General features: G+C 36.7%; 1 protein-coding gene across 3 annotated transcripts in view; it reads right to left on the bottom strand.

Moving 5' to 3' along the window:
* PDE9A (phosphodiesterase 9A) overlaps positions 1 to 22,975 on the bottom strand; it is a 167,189-nt gene that overhangs the window by 44,340 nt on the left and 99,874 nt on the right. For all 3 annotated transcript variants that reach the window (XM_069074814.1, XM_069074815.1, XM_069074816.1), the window contains 3 exons: positions 18,307 to 18,391; positions 9,176 to 9,257; positions 3,702 to 3,776 (listed from right to left, as the gene is read on the bottom strand). In XM_069074814.1, coding sequence (XP_068930915.1) covers positions 3,702 to 3,776; positions 9,176 to 9,257; positions 18,307 to 18,391 — 242 coding nt within the window. The remainder of the gene's footprint in view (positions 1 to 3,701; positions 3,777 to 9,175; positions 9,258 to 18,306; positions 18,392 to 22,975) is intronic.

The raw sequence follows: 22,975 nt of genomic DNA, 5'->3' as shown, positions 1-22,975 counted from the left end.
TTTCCTAGAGACCTAATAAGCATCACTATCTTTTTGCCAAATCAAACCTCTCATACTGCTGAAGTTTCTCAAGTAGAACAGTCCTTCCTCAAAGGACATTTTTATGAAGATTTGACTTGTGCTCTACCCAAAGAATACTCTCCTTATGCATTTGTGATCATGTCTTTGACCTAGCCTACAGTTGCTGTGCATTTAGAATTCCTTTCTTCAAATCTGTGCTTAGTTCTTCTCTAAAAACTAGAAAAAATTACTTTGTGTTGGTTTTTATGTTTGAAATAATTAATAATCCATGTTGTAGAAAAATTGGTTTTTAAAAGTACGCATCTTCTTAAATATGTATTGTGGAACAAAACTGGCCATATATGTGCTTTCCTTTGTACAAAGACTAAGGATTTCTGGAGACTTTTGTGTTGAGATGCTGGAAAAGCAGTCTATTTTAGAGACTTCAAAAGATAGTCCTTATTCTATGGGATTAATGAATTTGGTACTCCATTTTCTGTATTTACAAATTATCTTTCAATATCATTGCCACCAACTTTGAAACAGGCCAGGAGGAGTTTTGATCAGGGACACATGAGATTGTACTGATTTTACTTTCATTTTCATGAGTGAGACATATATCACCTCATGCCTGCTGGTTCCACTCCTAATTTATACTTAATCAGTTCTTTCTTTGGAATTTTTTTAGGTTTAGAAAAAAAGAAAAACATGTTTAGTTTTCATTTTCAGGTGATTTTTTTTATTTGAGGGGGGAGACCATGGTCATTAAATAACCAGGAAAACAATAGTAAAACACATGATGATCATTCTATCCATGTAACACTTTGTGAGGAAAATTCCATGTGTAAGGAATACACATGGGAGGTTGGTAGGGGGTGTATTTCCTTTTAAATATTTCCTACCAGTAACCTTGACGAGATCAGTGGCAGGTAGGAACAGGGTTGGGTATTCGAGCTTGTACCTTGGGCATAAACTCCCTTCAACCTGAAAAGCATGTAAGGGATTGAAAGCAAGTCTACCTTGTAGCAGGTAAACTTTGTAAACATTGTAGCAGGAGGTTTCCCATGCAGATTCTTTACTTAAACATGGCTTATTTTTTGCCTCAAAACCTAATCTCCGTTTGAACCAGGAGTGATTCTAAATTGCTGTGTATGTATATACATACTGATATATGTACACATAGAGACTTACATGCACAAACACATACATACATAGCAAATTAATATCATTCCTGGTGCTTAGTATATTCATCTATGCATATACATACACATGCACACATATATGTATTTACACATAAACACACAAATATGTTATAATTGGATAATAGATGGATAGATGATAGATCATCTTGTTTATGGAAACTTGTGTCTGCCAAGAGGCTTGATTTCAACGTGCCTCCATTGCATTTGAGAATTCAAAATAAATTTAGTGGTACATTTCCCTTCCCTTGTGTTCAGCCTTCCTAAAGTAGGGTCATATTGTTTGTCCTACAGAGATCCAAAACTCTCCAAATCTCTATGGATACTAGCAGTAAGCACCCCCGACAAGGATTTAGTGTTTACCAAATTTTCTTTTTTATACAGCAAGCAAGGTGGGGAAGAGTTTGTTTGGAAATGAAGCTGGTGATTTGTGCTGCCAGCTACTGAGACAGAATTAGTTTCCCCTTCTGAGGTTGGCCATCCTCCGAAGGGAGAAGAAGCTATCCATTAGCTTAATGGAAATACTAGCTTTGAACTAATTCATTTTTAATAGACAAATGAAGGAAAACATAAATTTCCTTTTGGCTAATCTACAGTTTCACCATGAGTGCTTCACCAGGTCTTAGCCGGTAGGTGGAAGGTCACTTCTCAGCTTCTGATTCCCATCCTTTGCAAGCAGAGCTTATCATAGAGGAAGGGGCAGGGGAATTGGCATCTAGAGATCCAGTGCCTCACTTAACCCTGGCTGCCTTTTCTCCCAAATAGTAAGGAATGAGAATGGCTGCTCCTTCTGACCTCTGGCTTCTCTCTCCTAGATGGCTCCAAAACATTGTCCCAGAAATCCAAGTTCCACACACATCATCACCTGGTAAACTCTGATATCACATCTAGTTGAGTCTTTCTGGGCCTGTGAAACAAGGCTACACAAAAATGGGACATTTTCTCTTTTTTTCTTTTAAAAAGAACTTTTAAATTGAAACATGAAAGAAAATAAAACAGAATCCTTGTAAAACAAACAAAACCCCTTCAATGACCACTTTCTCCCCCAAGCTGAAGCTGGTTTCCAGCCATTTGCAGAACTGAATAGGCACGTTCATCTCCTGTGATTCCTTGCTGGTCACATCAGACATCGTTTTCTATTCTAACACTGATCTTCCTGAAAGTCCCCATAGTCCCCAGTGACTCCAGGCTCTGTGTTTCATTGTAGCTTCTCTAATTTGGCAGCTCCACTAGCAAGTGTTGCCTGATCCTCTGTAGTTTCTTGTAGTATGGGACTGCAGATATCATTTGCATTCTTGTCTGTTCATTGTCTTTGGACCAGGTAAAACCTAAATCATCCTCTGAGCAAAATCTGTCTATATTGTTGGGCATAGTCTTCATCACTCCACAGAGGACGGTCTTCAGAATTTTCCCTGTCTGGAAAAAGAAACTGTTCTCCTTGAACCAGAGGAAGGGTTTCTTACATAAATTTTGTTACTATTTCTTTTCAGTTTCAGACTTCACAAAAGCTTGCCTACTGAGCAGATCAAAAGGGGATGTTTTCTAGTCATGTTGCAGGAAATGACTCAAATTCCACTGATCTTTTATATGTGTTAGATCCCAGACTTTCACTGCTGTTACACAGCCTATTTGAAGCATGCAAGAATGGTATCATTTCTGTGCAATATTATAGCTAAACCTTTTTTTGGTTCAATACCAACCAATCAATTAATTAATCATCAATCAAATATTTATTGTGCACCTACTGTTTGTCAGGCACTGGGCTTGGCACTAGCGATAGAAATACAAATATGAAACAGTCCCTGCCCTCAACTAGCTTACTAATATTTTATTGGAAGAGATACCAGGTACATATAGAAGTATACACAAATTAAATATAATAAAAGTTAGGGGAGAAATGTATTGTGTAATGCTGGCATTGTTAGTAAATTCCTCAGTTTCAAGATCCTACTTTTTGCATGTTTAAAATAATGATGACATGTTGTTTTTGTTCAGTCATTTTCAGTTATGTTTTACTCTTTGTGACCCCATTTGGGGTTTTCTTGGCAAAGATACTGGAGTGGTTTGCCACTTCCTTCTTCACCTCATTTTATGAATGAGGGAACTGAGGCAAACAGAATTAAGTGACTTTCCCAGGGTCACAGATATAGTAAGTATACAAGGCCAGATCTGAACTGAAGAAGATGGATCTTTCTGACTCCAGTCCCAACACTATCCATTGCACCATCTAGCTGCTCAATGATGCTACAAGTCCTTTTTTTTTAAACCGAACTAGATTTTATTTTTTCATTTTTGATTCTCAAGCTGCTGTTTGTTATGAAGTATATAACTTAAAAAGAGGAGGTGTGAGATAGGTCAAGTTAGTCTTTCATAGAACTGTCTTTTTTGTATTCTTTATTAGGTATTTAAGATTAGTTGAGTGAAATAAGCTTTGCTTAGGTGTCTTTTCATGTGATCAGCTGAAGCTGTTAATCATAAAGCAGATATTGGCCATTCACTCACCTCATTTGGCTCCCAGAGCCAGACATCAAATGTAGGCTTCCTGAGAGCGTCTATGGTCTCTGGAGAAAGGATATACTGGAGAAAGAAAAAGTTCGGTGTTATTTGTGGCTGTCCTCCCACTAGAACCATATAGAGTCAATGAATGACACTTAAAAAAAAATAAAGGATAGCCGAAGTAACTGGAGAGATTCATGAATGTTCATGATTGGGCCATGCCAACATAGGAAAAATGACAACGCCGTCTAAATAAGTTTATGATTCGATTGCTATATTAATAAAAATAGCTAAGGGACCTAATGAAAAGAACTAGGCAAAATAACAAAATTCATTTGGAGGAACAAAAGGCAAAAAAGAGAAGGAATAAAGCAGAAATAACATTTATAGACTTCAAATTATATTATTAAGGCAATAGTCATTAAAATGATTATGTAACGATTAAGAAATAGATATTAATTAGTGGAACAGACTAGATAAGGACAAATCAAAACTAACTTAACTCAACAAAACAGTGTTTGACAAACGCTAGAACATATATTATCTGGGAAATAATCCCTGTTCAATAAGAACTATTGAAAAACTGGGAAACCAGTTCAACAGTAATTAGTTTTTAACTAACATCTCACCAGAAAATGCTCAAAATCAATGTGCATCAGAACATTAAAGGTCACACCATAAAAACTAGGAAGAAACGGAAGACATAAGACAGTGGGAGAATTCTTAGATAAACAAGGCAGTGAGATGATCACAAAAGAGAAAATAGTAAAAAAAAATTTATATTGAAATAAAAAATTAAAATTTGATTAAGTGAAATTGAAGAGCCTTTTCACTTTTAGTGACTTTGTTAACTCTTATGGTTTTAATTATCAGATGACTCACAAACACACACATATATGTATATGTATGTATATATGAACTTATCCATAGCTAGTCTGTGTCTATATACATGTATATTTATACATACACATACATACATACATAGATTTTTAGGTAAGGATATATCCACTATTATATATTATATTATATATCCACTATTATATCCAAGCTTCAGCCCACCATCACTAACTTTCTAGTGAACATTTCAAACTACATATACCATAGACATCTCAAACTCAACATGTATATATATGTATACAAACATATATATGTGTATATATATATATATATATATATATATATAATCTTTCTATCTTGTACCTTGTTTGAATCATAGTCAGGAATATATCTAATTAAATTAAATTAGACATTTCTTTTGTTATATCTTTCAGTGAATCATATATTATTTTTACACATTCATGGGAAACACCTTGTTAGAAAAGAGCTGATGGGCTTTTGGTTCTGCTGAATCAAATATTTTCTTATAGCCCACAAACAATAAGTGTAGTAGAATCTTGTAATCTTTGAATCTTTCAGTCAAATGTGTGTCTATAGAGTCCACTTTAGAATTCTACAAAAACATACCGTACCTGCTCCATTCTCATAGCTGCATGAAAGGTGATCTTAATCATAGCTAGATTATACTCATAAAGATTTATAGATGCAGTAAGGAATTGGATTAGAGCATGGAGTTGGGTATGTATGTTTTGGCTTTATGGGAGGGTCATATATGTTTTGGCCTCTTAGTAAAGGGCATGCTTAGCCAAAAGTACCTTGTTGGTACCTTGATCCTAGTGATAGGGCCTGGCTATGCCAACATAGGCTCTGACCCCTTCCTAAAGGTATGTGCAGCTAAAGACTCTTGGTTGGAATCTTGATCTCTTTGACAAAGGAACTGTGTATAAGAGTATTGGTAACTGAACCAGGAAGAGCTGCCCATGATGTTGGTAATAAGGAATATTTATTTTTTTCCAAGGCAGTCTCTTTGTTGGTATACAACCAATACGAGCGATCCCTTGGGCTTTCTGATAGGTGAGGGAAGGGGACAGAGGTATACTGGAGTCAGCTCAAATCAAGAGCTGATTGCTAAATTTTCACGATGAGCATTTATACCTTGGAAATCATTAAATGCTACAAATCAGGGCTTTTAAAAATTGTTTTGTTGTTCATCTAGATGATAAAATGTTAATAATGCAGATTAAACTTAAAAATATATCTTGCACATATTTTTCAGAGGTCCCACTGTAAAACATTTGCCATAATACTCCTGGTAGGGAGTCTTTTTCTCCTCATCCTCCCTTGTAGCAGCAGCAATGGCTACATACACAGTGTAGTGAGAATATGTGTTGTGTAGGTGAGTCTGAGACTGGAACTCAAATTCCTGAGTCTCTGTGTTTCTTTCCCAGAAGACAAGTCACCAAACAATTTTGAGACATGGATATTTCCAGCACATTCCTTTGTGAATTTCTTAGCTATGAATACACTGGTTATGAAATAGGAGGTGTAACCTGAAACTACATTTTACTTAGAAGAGTGTCACTATTAGGAGAATGAGCTGCCCACTTGGTTGATCAGAAGATATGGTCCTTGAGTTGTTGCTTGGATGGTACAAGTCCAAGGTGAAATATCTATGTTTCCTTGGAGTCTACCTCTCAGTAGAGTGTATTAGGAATGATGTTTTAATTCTCTTTCAATGTGTGTTGAACATTAAACCCTCTACTGGGACTAAGGAGCTGCGGTACTGTGTCCCCCTACCTCTCCACTAGGGGGCCCTTTTGCTCTGGACCAATGATGTACATTTCAGTCATAGGGGAGCCCGAGAATCTAAAATAAGGGTTAGACTCCCATTTTCTTTGGTTCTTTATGCTTCCATCCTGGCATCCCAGAGAAATTTTATTAAAGCTTAGGTTTGACTCATGTCTAGGATGTCCCAGAAGGGAGATACAAAGGTACTCAATATGTGATAAGTTCTGAGGATACAAAGAAAGGCTGAAGACAGTTCCTCGCCTTGAGGAATTCACAATCTAATAGGGAGACAATAAGCAAACAAATATGTACAAACAAGCCACACATAGGATAAATAGGAAATCATTAACAGCGCTATGATTAAGAATAATTTTTTTTCATTTTTCAAATGCTTTATTAACTTCTGATTTGCATCATTAATTTCCGCCAGATTTTGAGTTACAAATTTTCTCCCTGTTTTTCCCCTACCTACTGCCCCAAAATAGCAGTCCATTAGGATATCCATAGGATATCCCCTGCTCTAATCTGCTCTCTCCCATATTTTCTCCCATATACCTTTCGACTTTTCCAGTAGGACATGGTGGATCTCTATGTCCCAGTGCCTGTATATCTTATTTCCCAATTATGTGTAAAATAGTATTAATAATAGCATATATATATATATTTAAAACACTTTATTTTAAAACTTTAAATTCCAGATTGATTCCCTTCCTCCCTTGTCACCCACCCTTACTGGGAAGATAAGCAGTTCAGTATAGGTTGTACATGTGTAGCTAATGTAAAACATTAACATAGTAGATATATTGTAAAAGACTGACTATATTTCCCTCCCTTCTATCCCACCTCCCACTTGTTCTATTCTCTGTTTTGATCCTGTACCTTTTCAAAAGTGGGTGCTTCCAACTTCCCTCTCCCCCAGCCTTCCCTCCCTTCCATCATACCCCCTTTCATTCCCTTCTCCCCTACTCTCCTGTAGGATGAGATACCCTATTTAGTGTGTATTTCATTCCCTCCCCAAGGCAAATTCAATGAGAATAAGGTTGACCCATTCCCTTTTGCCTTCCTATTCTTCCCCTCCATTGTAACCATTTTCCTTTGCCTCTTCTATATGAGATAGTTACCCCATTCTGTCTCTCCCCATCTCCTCTCATTATATTCCTGTCTCACCTTTTAAGTATCATCCCTTCCTATTAAATTGGTCCTGTGCCCTCTGTCTATGTATACCTGTAAACATATATACACACATTCACATATGTATTCATATGCCCATATACCCTCATATATAGACATATATATATATTTCTATTCCCTTCAACTATTTTCACACTGAGAAAAATTTCATCAGTTACAATTATTATTTTTCCATGTGGGAATGTTAATAGTTCAACTTTGATAAGTTCCTTATGATTTCTTTTCCCTGTTTACTTTCTCATGCTTCTCTTGCTTCTTGTATCTAAATATCAAATTTTCTAGTCAACTCTGGTTTTTTCATCAAAAATGCTTGAAAGTCCTCTATTCCACTGAATTACCATATTTTCCCCTGAAACATGATACTCAGTTTTGCTGGGTAGGTGATTCTTGGAAGGCACTACAGACCAAACAGAGGATTTTGAATTTTATCCGTACGGTGATGCTGATGATGATAGTAACTGTTATTTACATAGCACTTCTTTTATGTCAGATACTGTGCTGAGCACTTTCCAAATACTGGGAGCCCCTGGATTTTATTGAGTAGGGGGAAGATATGGTTGGACCTGTACTTTAGGCAAATCACTTTAGTGACTGAATGGAGGATGCGTTGGAGTTGGGAGAAACTTATGGCAGACAGACTAACCAGAAGGCTGCTGCAATAGGAGATAAAAGCCTGTTTCACAGTGGTGGTTAGTTATCAGAGGAGAGAAGTGGACATGTTTGAGTGATGTTGCAAAGGTAACGTTGACAGGCCTTGGCAACAAACTGAATATGTGGGGTAAGAGATAGTGAGTATTTGAGGATGGCATTTACGTCATGAGCCAGAACCACAAAAAACTACCAGAGGCCCCAACCATTAGTTCATTTCTGGGTGGTCACTAAGACAGAATCTTGTGATCATTGCCCTTAGAGTTTTGAATAGCCTGTGTTTATGTGAGAGCTGTCTAGTGTTGATTGACAGAGACTTGCTAGAATACCTCCTCAGAGGGAAATACAGAACTTCTTTCTGGGAGACTTGTCATGAGCACCAGTATAAGATGCATTTGACAGGACCTTTAGGAATCAAATTGGTGACTTGTTCCTAGAAGTGTTGATGTTTGTATTTTTGAATAGCCAATAAAGTTTGATTGCATGCATTGATGTGTTTACAGCAAATGAGTTTTATGCAGCATCATGCATTACACACATCCTAAGGAAATGTGCTGAGCCAGCCTTTGTTCCCCCAGTAGCATATCCAATCATTGGTCAGTAATCAAGACTTTTACATTTAGAGTACCAATAGTTAGGTTAATGTATATAGATGGCTGAAAGCTGCCTCTCAGCATGTTCTGTTCCCTTTTCTGCTACTTTTTCAGCATGAAGGTAGAAACCAAAGGGACACAGTATGCTGAAGGACATTTTGTATTTTTCTTCTTTTCACACATTACTATGGATGAAGAATTCATGACCCATGTATGATGTGCCTTTCCATATTCAGCTAGACTTGTCCTTGGAGAACTGACACAGTTTATTGTATGGATCATAAATAGCATGGTAGAACCTGGTAGAACTTATGATCTCACATAACCTTCAAGAATACAAGGTCACCTTTATATCAGAATGCCTAAGGAGCACATGAAAATAGGCTTGCTGATTCTTTCCTAGGCTAGAGTTTTATATCTTACCTTTGGATAGGCTGGGACATCTCTCTGTGGAATCAACTTCCTGTTGTTATCCAAAAAATTATACTTACAGGGACAAGTTGTCCTAAAAAATAGGAAAAGATCTGTCTTATCATTGTTTTTTCAGATTTGAATTCATGAAGTTTATTGAATCTACCTGTTGAATCTTAATGCTGAGTAGGACCTTAGAAATCATCTAATCTAACCCATACCTGAACAAAAACGAATGAATTTTTTTTTAAAAAGTATTGCTTAAATCATGTGCCAAGCACTATGCTGAGCTCTGAAATACAAAAACAAAATTGAAGTCAGCCTCTGCTCTCAGGGAGCTTATAGGACATGACACAAATAGGGAAGTGGATCCCAGAGTGTGTTATTGGTTTATAAAATTATAGGAGAAAAAGAGGAAGTTATAGGGATGAAAAGAGGAGCTATAGAAGAGTAGAGTGATATACTTTTTCAAGTAGCAATGACAGTATTGATTTGATTGATATTCTAGCAGTGTAAAGCAGAAAGGGAGGGGAATCCACAGATCACCTCCAAAAAAATAATATGCTTCAAACTCCAAGACACATAATTGATAAATTTAACAATGCCAATGACAAACAATAAATTCTTAAAAAAAGGAAAGGAAATTAAAATAAATTAATACTATTCAGTACCCACCAGAAACCGGAGAAAGGTTTGGAAAAACATATTCTTAAAAGAAAAGGAGCTCAGTGTGCAACCCCAAATGGCATATCCTGCAAATCTAATCCTAATCTCCGATAAAAAGATGGGTATTCAAGAAAAGAAAGATATTTGAAGCATTCCTTAAAAAACAAACAAACAAACAAACAAACAGATACACATGGTGGCAGATTATTTGACTTGCAAACAAAAGAACTCAAGAAGTTTTTAAAAAGTATAACTATTAAGGAGAGCATAAGTTACAAAATAAATTTCTCCATCTCTAGAGACTAAAGAAAAGAACTAAAAAAGAAAATGAATATTTTTTAAAAATAAGAAATTGTAACACAGGGACCATCAAGAGATTGCTTTCTTAAAGTACAAGGAGATAAAGATGAAGGCAGAATTTAAGGAAATAGGAAAAATAACAGAGGATGAGTAGGACTACAAGTGAATCAAAGTATTTTGTGGGACTAAGTTACAGAACAAAAGGATGCAATACCCCTTGAGCTAGACCTCAAAGGTGTTTTGGCCTCTCTACATTGAGAAATTTACATTTCATAGGCCTCAGTTCCGTCTAAAAGTCACTTCTGGGGGAACGGGACTAGTACCAGCTGAATGGCAGTTACAATTCCTTAAGACGTGGAATAGCCCTGCATACTGGCCCTTCCCCAAATCTTTCTCTCTTCACTAGGTCTCTAATTGGCCTGAGTAACTGTCTGCCCTTTTTTGTAGGTCCGGGACAAAGTGTTCTGGGAGCAGTTTCTGCTATCTTGGGTTTCCCTAATCAAAGGGCCACACCAGGTAAAACATGACTGCTCCCCACCTGTATCTCTTTTCCTATACAGGTGGCTGGACAGAGGTCAGGATTCTCAGTTTGTTGTAACAACATGATAATGGAAAGGCAGGGGTTGGGAGTACTGTGAGATACTCAAAGCACAAGGTTGTGGCTGGGTTTTTGTGCTTTGGTGGAGCATGGAAATTGGTTTTGGTGAGATATGCTGAGTATATATGTTAAGGATTGGACTTTTGTTCTGTTGAACATCTTGTTTGATAGTTTTATGGAAAAGACTGTAATTGCTCTACCTTTGAAGTATAATTAATTAATTTAGAGGGGCTTTTTTTGATAGTAAGGACTGGACTCCATCTTTTTGATTATATGACCCAGAAGTTTTCATAAAGAAAGCTTTAAGGGATGTTAAAATTTCTATGTTGTATTCAAATATAACTAAAAAGTCTAATACTGCACTGCATAATAGTTAAATACTATAGATGTGTAGACAAACACACACACACACACATATATATATATATAAAGTGATATATTAGCTACTGTGAAATGATAATGCTGCAACAATCTTTTCATTAAATGCATACCAGATTTTTTTTAAACATGGACAAATAATCTAATTTATCTTCTGTAAGTCTAGATTTTTGTATATAGGGTTCTATTTAAAGTAGAAGTCCATGCCTAGTAGATTATGCAGTCAAGGGACAGCCTATAACATTTCTAAAGATTTTAAGTATGGAAATTGAATTACCATAGATGTCTTATTATGATCTTTTATTTTATTTTTGCTCTGTGCTTCAGATAAGTGAAGTAAATTATAGCTACAATGATGTCATACTAAAATTCAAATGTATATATATCTGTACCTTTTTTTCCTTCTGTCTAGAGCTATCATTTTTAAAGCTTAAAATGCTACACAAATGTAAATTATTATGACTAATATTATCAATTAACACAATAACATTAATACAATAATTAATATTAATAATTAATAACATTATATAGGTATTATTTTCCCATAGGTCTAAAAAGAATTTTTAATCTGAGATAAAATGTCAGAATCAGTAACATTCAAAAGAAAGATTTTGATTTTCCCTAGTAAGCAACATTGTATAGTCATGCAAACTCTTTGTGAACTATCAAAGACTCCTTTATATATATAGTGGCTTACATTATTGGTGAATCTTTTTTGAGCAAATCCAAATGATCAAAAGAAGATTAAGATTTTGAAAGTAACAACTTTTCCCCAAATAACATTCATTATATTGAAGAAAAATGAAAGCTCACTGGGTCCAGGTGAACTAATTTCCAGGATACTGAAAAAACTAGAAGATTGGTAGACATTGGCACTGACGTTGATATTTGAAAGATCATAGGAGAAGTAAGACTGGGCAAAAGTAAATTTTGTACTGTTACTCAAAAAAGTGAAGAGAATGGAACCTTCAAATTGTGAACCAATGAATTTGGCTTCAATTCTAGACAAAACTCGATATCAAATTATATAAAGGGTAGTTAGTAAACATATTAAAAAGACAATGGTTGGGGTGGCTAGGTGGTACAGTGAATAGAGCACTGGCCCTGGAGTCAGGAGGACCTGGGTTCGGATCCGGCCTCAGACCCTCAGCACAAAAACTAGCTGTGTGACCTTGGGCAAGTCACTTAACCCCAATTGCCTGCCAAAAAATAAATAATTTTATAATTTTTTTAAAAAGCAATTGGGGTTAAGCAACTTGCTCAAGGTTACATGGCCAGTTATTTTTGTGTGGGTGTTAAGTATCTGAGCCTGGAACTGATCCCAGGTCTCCCGACTCTGGGGCCAGCGCTCTTACTCACTGTGCCACCTGGCCGCCCCAATAAAAATTCATTAAAAAAAAGACAGTGGTAACCATAAAGAACCAAAATAGTTTCATCAAGAAATGAGGATTGAGATTCATATAATTTATCTAGATTTCAGCAGAGCATTTGACATAGTGTCTCATGCTATTGAGTAAAAGATGGAAAGAAAGAGTCTAGATTTAGGTAGATTCTGAAATAGTAGAATGGCTAGGTCCAAAGAACAATTATCAATGGTTTGATATCAACTTGTAAGAAAGTCTGTGGTGGTCGTCTCAGGGATTTATATTTGACCCTTGTGCTTTTATATGGGGAAAATTACGTGTTTATCAAGTTTGCAGATGACAGAAAACTGAGAGGGATATTTAATATTGTAAACACAGAAGTTATGAGTTGTTTATAAATCCATTCATCAAATTTTGGGAATAATATCTTATAAGGCAATTCAGTCAGTATCCAAAAATATCTAAACAGGGCTAGATAATAATAATAATAGCTGACATTAAATAGTACTTATTATGTACCAGGCACTGTTCTAAGCACTTTACAAAAGTGCTATTATTAGCCTCATTTTATAGATGAGGAAACGGAGGTTAAGTGAGTTGCTCAGTATCACACAACTTGTAAGTTTCTAAGGCTGGATCTGAACTTAGGGCTTTCAGATTCCAGGCCCAATCTAGTCATTGTAGCACCTTGCTGATGATAAAGAAAAAGGATCAAAAGAGATGGAAAATGAGGTAGAATTAGGTGAGTGTTAGGATTGGAGAGAAAAAGAATCTTGGAATTGAGACATGAGTGACCCAAGGCTAAGTCCAGAAATAACTATTGTATATGTAGCAATTGTAGTAGTGGTTATACTTAGCTCTGTGAAAGACTCCCTAAGCCTGTTACCTGGGGAACCTACCTACAATGCCAGGCTTGCATGAAAAAGGGAACTGAATTTTTGTCCCCAGCCTTGACCACCTTTTGTGTGCCCCCTGTTCTGAAAGGCCTCCTAATGGGTGTATCCAATCCTTCTGCCAAGACCTTGAGATGGAAATCCTGGGAATGTAAAACTTCTCATCTTCTAATGATCAGCTATCTTTAGCAGAGCTTTTCCCACTCCCTGCTACCTACCTCACTATGGCTAGCTAGCTCCCATCCCTAGTTACTTTCTTAGCTTTGTGACAATCCATTTCTCCCTCAAACCTACACCCCCTATTCTTTCATTGCCCTGTTCCTCATGTCCTTCCTATGTCCTGGTCCTACCCTTCCCTTTCCATGTACTGCTCCAACTCTGCTCACCACTCCTCTCTATTGTGACCTCTGGATTTCCTATTCCATAATTAACCAGCCTGCCTTAATAATAAACTTCTTCCTCTTATACTCCCTTTAGCTGCTTATACTCTCAGAGACCTGGCTTTGCTAAGATGACCCTGCATCCCTACCCATGCTCTTTTCATTTGTTCTACTTTTTTCACACTGCTCTTCTCTCCACTGTGACTTCCAGACTCTTCTTTTGCTGCCAACTCTCAGAAATCCTCCTCCTTTGAAGAGTGTAATCCTTCTAGGTCAGAATTCCCATAGACTGAATACAGTCTGGACCATATGGGAGTGCAGGTAGGCACCTCTTATTGGAGATCTCTCTCTCTCCACATTTATATATATTAATCATTTTATATTTACATATTTCTCATTATTATATACTCCCCTTCCAACACTGTGGGATCCATCTGAACTGGCTTTTCCTTTGCTCCTTCCCCATAGCACCCTGTCTCTTTTCTTCATTCTTTTGCATTGGATGTCTCCTGTGCTCAGAATGCACTTGCTCCTCTCCTCTCCTACAATGATGCCTTCCTTCAAGACTCAACATAAACACCAACCTTTTCCCAAAGCCTTTGTGATCGCCCCAACTTCTGGTGATCCCTCTCTTTCTTCTCCACTGCTTTTTCCTTTCGGTCTCATTTTTCAGTTTTTCCTTCTTCCTGTTGCCCTGTGCGGCCAATTCTTTCTGGCTCAGCTCATTAAGTCATGGGTGAGGTGTATATACTGTTTCCCAATAGCTGCTGCTCACCTCTGGAAGTCTTCACTACTTTCAGTTTTTTTTCTTAAGGACTGTACACGCTCCTTTATTTTTGTGTATTACTGTAATTCAAGTCTGTCTTCTGTTTAAAAGACTGCAATAATCCCAAATCACTCTTGGGGCTGAAAGGGAATGGTTATCCCTTTAAACTACAAGTCCCAGGAAGCTATTCAATTTTCCAAACCTTATTACCTAAATGAATATATTGTCTTCACCAATAGAATGTAATAAGAGCAGGGAGAGTTTCATTTTTATCTTTGTATTTGCACTCACCTCTGGTGCATCCTTACAGTGTAACACCCGGGCAAGCCACTCAACTTCCCAATATCAGAGGCAACTCTCTAACACTCTTAAATTGATTTTCACTGGTAATAGAGTTTTCTCCATATCAATGAAACCACAGGTCCTGTTCCTGATCACATAGGTGGCACTTAATAAGTGTTTGCTTATTGATTGATTGAGCATGAATGGGCTGGATCTAAGAAGATGAAATTTAATAGTGATAAAAGCAGAAATCTTATACAGGCTAAAAAATGAGCTCAATAAGTATAGGATGGGATCAGTTATCAGTCAATAGCCATATGTTAAATACCTACTATGTGCCAGGCATTGTGTTAAGGACTAGTTATGCAAAGAAAGGTAAAAGAGTTCCTGCCCTCAGGTAGTTTACAATCTAATGGAGGAGACAACATGCAAACAACTATGAATGGACATGACATGATAAATAGGAAGTAATCAACAGAGGGAAGGCACTAGAATTAAGTAGAAGATGGGATTTTAGCCAATACTTGAAGGAAGTCAGGGAAACTAAGAAACAGAGATGAGAAGGGAGAGCATTCTAGGCATGGGAGACAACCATTGAAATTCTCTGGAGTCAAGAGATGAGAGTGTCTTGTTGGTGGAATGTCAAGGAGGCCAGTATCACTAAATTGAAGAATATATGGTGGGGAGGGAGATTTGAGAAGACTGGAAAGTTGGGAAGAGGTAGAGGATTTAAAATTTGTGTCTGGAGGCAATAGGGAGCCCCTGCAGCTTATTGAGTAAGGGGGTGACATGGTCAGACTTATGCTTTAGGAAAATCTTTTGAGCAGCTAAATGGAAAATAGACTGGAGTGAGGTGAGAATTGTAGCAGATGGACTCACAAGTAGGTTATTGTAATAGTCCAGGCATGAGGTGATGAGATTCTGTATCGGAATGGTGACAGTATCAAAGAAGAGAAGGGAATATTTTTGAAGGTTGTTGCACAGGTGAAGTTAACAAGCCTTGGCAAAAGATTGAATATGTGGGGTGAGAGATAGCGAGGATAACATCTAAGGTGTGAGCATAAGGGACTGGGAGGGTGGTGGTGGTGCCCTCAACATTAATGAGTTCAGTTTTGGACATAATGAGTTTGAGACGTCTTCAGGACAGAACTGAAGTTCAAGGTGTCTAATAGGAAATTGGAGATGTGAAACTGGAGGTCAGCAGAGAGGTTAGGCCTGGATAAACATATTTGAGAATCATCAGCATAAAGATTATGATTGAATTCATTACCAAGAAAAATTAGCATAGAGGAAGAAGAGAAGAGAGCCTGGGATAGAACCTTGAGGGACACCTTTGGTTAGCCAGTGTGATCTGGTTGAGGATCTAGCAAAGGATACTCAGGAGGAAAAGTCAGAAAGGTAGGAGGAGAGCCAGGAGGGCATGGTTAAATCGTTGTTTATCTGAAAAAGTTCTAGGAATTTTAGAGGACTGAAAGTACATGTGACATGAGGCAACAGTGTGATGCAGCAGCCAAGTACTAGGTAGCATTCAATGAGGCATAGTATCTAGGGTGAGGGACCACACTCTGACCCAGTTCGATTAAATCTGGAATGCTATGTTCCATCTATTCAATTCTGAGTGCTACATTTTAAGAACTTTGATCTTCTGGAAAGTATTCAGGAATGAGCAACCAGGAAGAGGAGGGACCTTGATATCTTGCTACAGGACCGACCAGCACAACATATGGTCCATGGGGCGCTTGCAACCTGACCCACCAAAGGATTTCAGGCAGCCCATGAAAAATGTAGAGGGTGTAAAAGGAAGTAAAGATGTAACGAGTGCTTTATCCATGCCCCACTTAACATACTTCCCACTAGTCACTATTGTACCCATCATGTAACTTGGTTGGGTGGGTTGCCACTGCACACTCTCTCCTGTTTGTCATATGAACCGTGGCAACCATCGGCAATCTGTTTCTAGTCTGACAGGTGTGATTTCATGATAAATAAAAATCTCAAGTAAAATAAGTTTAATTAATCGATATTAATTGAAATTACCTTTTAAAAATATAGTTTATTTGCAAAATAGTTTAATCATTAATTATGCCTTTACTTAGAAAGTGAGTTGCTAAAAACCTATCTACAATCTAAAGAAGTTTAGCCCATTTTAATGTTAGCCCCTACCTTCTGCCAAGTTGTGCAGTTCTGCTATAGGAGGATCATTTGAAGGAAAAGATGCTGTTTACTCCAGAAAAGGAGATTTAAGGGGAACTTGAAAACTGTCTTAAAATATTTGAAGGTCTGTTATGTGGAAGAGTAAGTAGAACTATTTTGTTTAACCCCCTACTGAAGAATTTTGGGCAGTGTTTAGAAGTTTTAGGTCTGATGCAAGCTACAACTTTCTAACTATTAGAGCTACCCCAAAGCAGGAGAAAGTGAGTTCCCTCACTGGACATTTTCAAGTAAAGTCTGGATAATTGCTGTTCAGTTCAATTATAGATGGAATTCCTCTAGTTTTGGCTTGAACTAGGTGGCATCAAAGGTTTCTCATAACCCTTATAACATAACTCAGGGCAGTCTTTTTTTTTTCTTGCTAGTAATACTCTACATTTTCTAATAAGTATAGTTTACTCAAAAGGGTGAACAATATGAAAATCTTTTTTTTTAACTTTGGAATAAACACATGTGTATAATATGAGCACGTGTAAGAATTATATGTAACATTCACACATGCATGTGTATATGTAGAATATATTTACATATATATATACACTTGAATATTTTATCTGCTGATTTATCTTCCTGATTTTATTTTACATAGGTACATATTAAATATTATGCAAAATAAATATTACTAGGTGAATATTAAAATCAATGTGCAACTTCTAAGCACATATCACATAATCATAAATGAAAAGTAGCCCAGATAGTAGCATTGATAATACACAAACAATTGTTTTGTTCATAATTCTTAGGATAATCTTAGGAAGAAGTGATTGAAGACTAAGATATGAGTCCTGTTATTTTTCTGGCCTACAAATGTATGTATTTTAATTTCCCATTATTCCAATTATATAAAATACAAAAGACTGATAAAAAATATGATCAGTTTAAGTAGGAATTTTGCACACACACAAAACACGGAAAGGTCATGTGACAGAATATGTAGATGATGGCTTCTCTGGGAAATACAGAATTAAATTTGGATGACATGACCTCTAAAGTATGTTTTAACTGTGAGATTCTATGATTTTTATAAGATTAAGGTATAAAGAATACATTGTAGCCACAAAGTGTTGTTTACATTTTAATAACCATCATCATTACCATTATCATCACAGTCATCATCATTACTACCACTACCATCATCACCATCATGAATCTTCCTGACTCCAGGTCTGGCATTCTATCTACTGCTCCACCTTGTAACCCGATTTAATCTCAGAGAAACCACGCATACAAACTTCTTCAGTCTTAACATAGAAGCCTCTCCTTCGCAGACATTTTTTGTCTGACTATTAAGCTAGTGTCAGTTACCTGTTGTTTCGTGAAGCCATCTCTTCCCTCATCTTTTTGATGTCACTCTTGCATTTTTCAATCTCCACTACTTTCAGTCCTTCCACTGGCAACAAAGAGAAACAACAAGGGTGTTACTATGTAGAAACTTGAAGCATCTCATTTTAGTAATGGCAGTAATTCTCAAAGTTTCTAAAGGATTTCCAGAAGCTAAACAGGAGCTTACAAAGGCATAATGACACTTTACCTTCTTTCCCTTATATACTCATGATGCTAAGACTTCAGAATCAACCACTACCATCCAGTTTATGCACAACACTCAATCCAACAACCCTAAATATGATCCCATTGCCAATTTTGAATCATTACCTGAAACACCCATTCATGGAAACTCTCTTAAGACTGATATGAATGATGATAGCAATAATAATCATTATTACTATAGCTAATATTTATATAGAGTTTACTATGTGCCAAGCACTGTGCTAAGCACTTTACAATTATTATCTCATATGATCCTTATAGAAATCCTGGGAGGTAGGTGCTATCATCACCATCATTTTACAGATGGAGAAACTGAGTCAAACAGAGGTGAAGTTATTTGCTCACAACTAGTATGTTTCTGAGATGAATTTGAACTTAGATCTTTCTGATTCCAGGTCCAGTGCTATATCTATTGCTGCATTGCCCCCAACTCCTTTTCTCCTCATATTCTGCATTCTGTCCCCAATTACATAAATATCTCTGTCCCTAATTCTTGTCTTCTCCAAACCTGGAGGCCTTTGGACATCAGACAAAGGAGACCTTTGTGAGGAGGACTATGGTCCCAAAGAATGTTAAAGTGAAATGAGATATTTGGGCAGCATGACAGAAACATTCTCTGAAAGTAATGACATCTCATTAAGATTAAAGCTTCTCATCTAATGGGTTCTTCTACAGAGGAGCAGTTAACCAGGAGATGTTACTGATGAGACTTAATTTTGCCTATACTCTGTTATTCCATAGAAGCATGACTGTAAAGTTATTTTAAAAAATAATTGCACCAAAACTTACATATTCAAATAAATATTATTCTCAAAATAATAGTTGGGAGCATGACATGTGTATAATGCTTGAGTATACAGATACTCAAAATTTTCCAAGCCTTTCTTTGGAAAGTTTTTGTAAGTAGCTTATAGCAAATAGTATTAGTTTAATTATTTTTATAAACACACTTCATTTATAGTGCAATCCAGATTGGTAATTCATTTTATCTGCCACATGTGCTCCCAATGACTTTTGCTAATTTTTAAAAATAAAATCAACAATGATTGAATGTAACTAACGATGTACTACAGATTATGAAATCAACTTCAGAGGAGGAGCTCTAAAAAGACTTTTGAACAATCATGGCATCACTGGAATAAATGTAGTGCCAACAGAGACTATTTTGAAGGGATAGCGTTAATTTCATTCATACAATTTGAATATCACTTTTTGTAGAGATATCTAATGCAAATATGATGGTTAATTCTGTGAAGCCTGGAGAGCTTTTATGTAGTTCAGGGATCATTGATCCCCTTTCTGCCCTTTCTTCTATGTGCCTTCAAGAGCATGCACAGTTAAAACAGGGCTTTAAAGTCTATATTATTAAGGTTGTGATGATTTCAAAGTTACTTGTTTATTGAACCAAATCCTAGTAGGCATATTGATATTTAGGAAACTAAAGGGAATTTATTATTGCATAATTCTTGTTAAACAACATTCAGCAACCTCTCCCTCATTCATAGCATAATTCATAATGAGAATAAAACAATTTGGAAACTACAGAGAAGAAATTTTTTGTGTTATAAACCTTTTTGGAAGTGAGAAGAAACCTTGTAGTCATTCTCAGAGGAATGTTTTTAAATGCATGAAAGAAAATACATGGGATTACAAAGGAAATTAATATTGAAATACAGTTATCAATAATAAAATGTAAGAGGCAATAACAGAAAGAGGAATTCCATTCCAAATAACTATCAAAGATATAAAATATTTGAGGATCAAACTACCACAGCACAGAAAATACATTTCTAGATTCAATATAAAGTACGCCTTTCATAAATAAAGATCAACTTAAATAGCTGGAGTGCATATGTGTGGGATGTGCTAATATAATAAAAATGACAATGCTATCATATTTAAAACTATACCAAAATAGCAACTTTATGGGACTTTAAAAATAATAACAAAATTCATTTGGAGGTAAAATATCTAGGATATAAAGGGGAAATACTGAAAAGAGGTAGAGATAGAGGGGAATAGCATGTTCAGATCACAAAATGCATGAAAAAGCAGAAGTTACCAAAACCAGTTGGCACTGGTCAAAAAAATAGAGAATTCTATCTAGACAAGGGAAAATAACAAAACAAGGGAGCTCAATAACCCAGCATGTGACAAACTGGGAAAAATTTATTTTTTTAGGGAAAAGATCCCTATTTGATGAAAATTTCATGGAACATGGAAAAGTCAGGCAGAAATTAGACCGGTACTTTACACCATATTCCACAATGCATTCTAAATTGACACATGACTTTAATATTAAAGATCATAGCATAAAAATTAGAAGAGATGCAGATAATATTCCTTCTGTGACTATGGGGAGATGCTATTCTTTTTTTTTTTTTACTTTAGGAGTTGTGGGATATTTTTACCTAATTTTCAAAGCATTTTTTCTCTTTTTGGTGAGGGGAAGGGCAAGGCAATTGGGGTTAAGTGACTTGCTCAAGGTCACACAGCTAGTAAGTGTTAAGTGTTTGAGGTCGGATTTTAACTCAGGTCCTCCTGACTCCAGAGTTGGTGCTCTATTCACTGTGCCACCTAGCTGCCCCATGGGAGATACTGTTCTTAAGCAAACAAATGATAGAAGCAATTACAAAAGATGCCTCTACTTCCACTCCTTTTACTCTCTTCTTAATTCTCCGCAGTCTGGTTCCCAAATTTATTCTGTTGAAACTGCTCTCTTTAAATTTACCGATGATCTTACTTCATCGTCAGATCTAATAGAGTTTTCTTAGTTTTCATCCCCCTTTGACCCTGTTGACAGCCTCTGCTTTCTCTTTTCTCTATAATGACATTAGTCTCTCCTGGCTCTCTTCTTATCTGTCTGACTGCTCCTTTTCAGACTCTTTTGCTGGTTCTTTATCCCAGTGTGGCCGCTAAATGTGTATATTTCCCAAGTCTCTGTCTTGGGCGTTCTTCTTTTCTTTCTCTTTATACTATGTGATCTCTTGATAATTTTATCAGTTTCTATGAAGTCAATGGTCACTTCTACACAGATGATTCTCAGGATCAATTTATCTGATGCTAATGTCTCTTCTGGCTTCTAGTCTCACATCTCCAACTGTGAAGGAATTTGATATTCAGGTCCCACATTCAGTTGTCATGATGGTTAATTCTGTGAAGCCTGGAGAGCTTTTGTGTAGTTCAGGGATCATTGATCTCCTGAAAATGGATGTCCTGCAGACATCTTATATGCAACATGGGTAAAACTGAACTCTATTACCTTTGTCCTCAACCCCCCTAACATCCTTATTACTGTAAAGGGGACCACCACCCTCCCATGCATAAAGCCTTGCAACCTAGGTGTTATCCTTGACTTCTCATTCTCTTTCGTTCCCCCTCACCCCACCCCATATCCAAATAGTGGTCAAGTCCTGTCATTTCTACCTTTGTAGAATCTCTAGTATATATATATGCCTGCCATCTCTCCTCTAGCAGTGACTTTATCACCTCATGCCTTGTCTATTGCAATAGGCTTCTGGTTGATCTACCTCAAATCTTTCCCCAGTCTAGTCCATCCTCCACTCAACTGTCAAACTGATCCTCTTAAAGCACAGGTCTGACCATGTCACTCCACTATTTAATCAACTCCAATGGTTCCTTGTTAATTCCAGCACTAAGACCTTTGCTTGACTTTTAAAGCCCTTCATTGAACATGCCCTTTCTGCCTTTCCAATCTTTTTACATCTTATTTCTCCCCTACCTATTCTGTGATCCAATGACAATGGCCTTCTTGCTGTTCCTTGCATGTAACACTTGTCTTAGGACTTCATGCATTTTCACTCTCTGTATCTTATGCTTGGAACTCTCATCATTCTCTCAACCTTCTGGCTTCCCCAGCTTCCTTAGTGTCTCTGTTAAAGCCCCCTCGACAAGAAACCTTCCTCAGTCTTTAATCTCAGTGCCCTCTCTCTGAGATTATTTCCATTTTATTTTTCCATTATTTTGTTTGTACACAGTTGTTTGCACGTTCATGGTTATCTCTTCCATTAGACTAGTTTAGATAGTATTGTTATTTTTATTCTTGACAATACTACCTAAACTAACTTATGTATTCAATGCCATGAATTTCAACTAAAAAGACTTGGAATTCACTAAAAAGCAATGAGGGGGACTTGTGAAGTGATAAAAAAGATGGAGGACTAGACATTTTCTCTGATCGCTTCAACTTCACAAACCTCTCCAAAACAGACATTATATACTAAAGACAAAGAAATTCCAGCTGTCTCCAAGATTTCAGACACTTGGAATCTGAAATAAAGAAACAAACAAATAAACCCATGAACTAGTTTGTACACTTATCTCATTTAGCACACCTGTCTAGCCCTCCATCTTTTTTACCACTTCACAAGTCCCCCTCATTGCTTTTTAGTGAATTCCAAGTCTT

The sequence above is a fragment of the Petaurus breviceps genome, unplaced genomic scaffold (genome assembly GCF_028583685.1).
Source record: "Petaurus breviceps papuanus isolate PSGF00001 unplaced genomic scaffold, PetGlider_PUasm1.0 90897, whole genome shotgun sequence".
NCBI classification, from domain to species: domain Eukaryota; kingdom Metazoa; phylum Chordata; class Mammalia; order Diprotodontia; family Petauridae; genus Petaurus; species Petaurus breviceps.
Note: the sequence above shows the minus strand (reverse complement) of the source record. Positions and strands in the feature narration are given on the sequence as shown.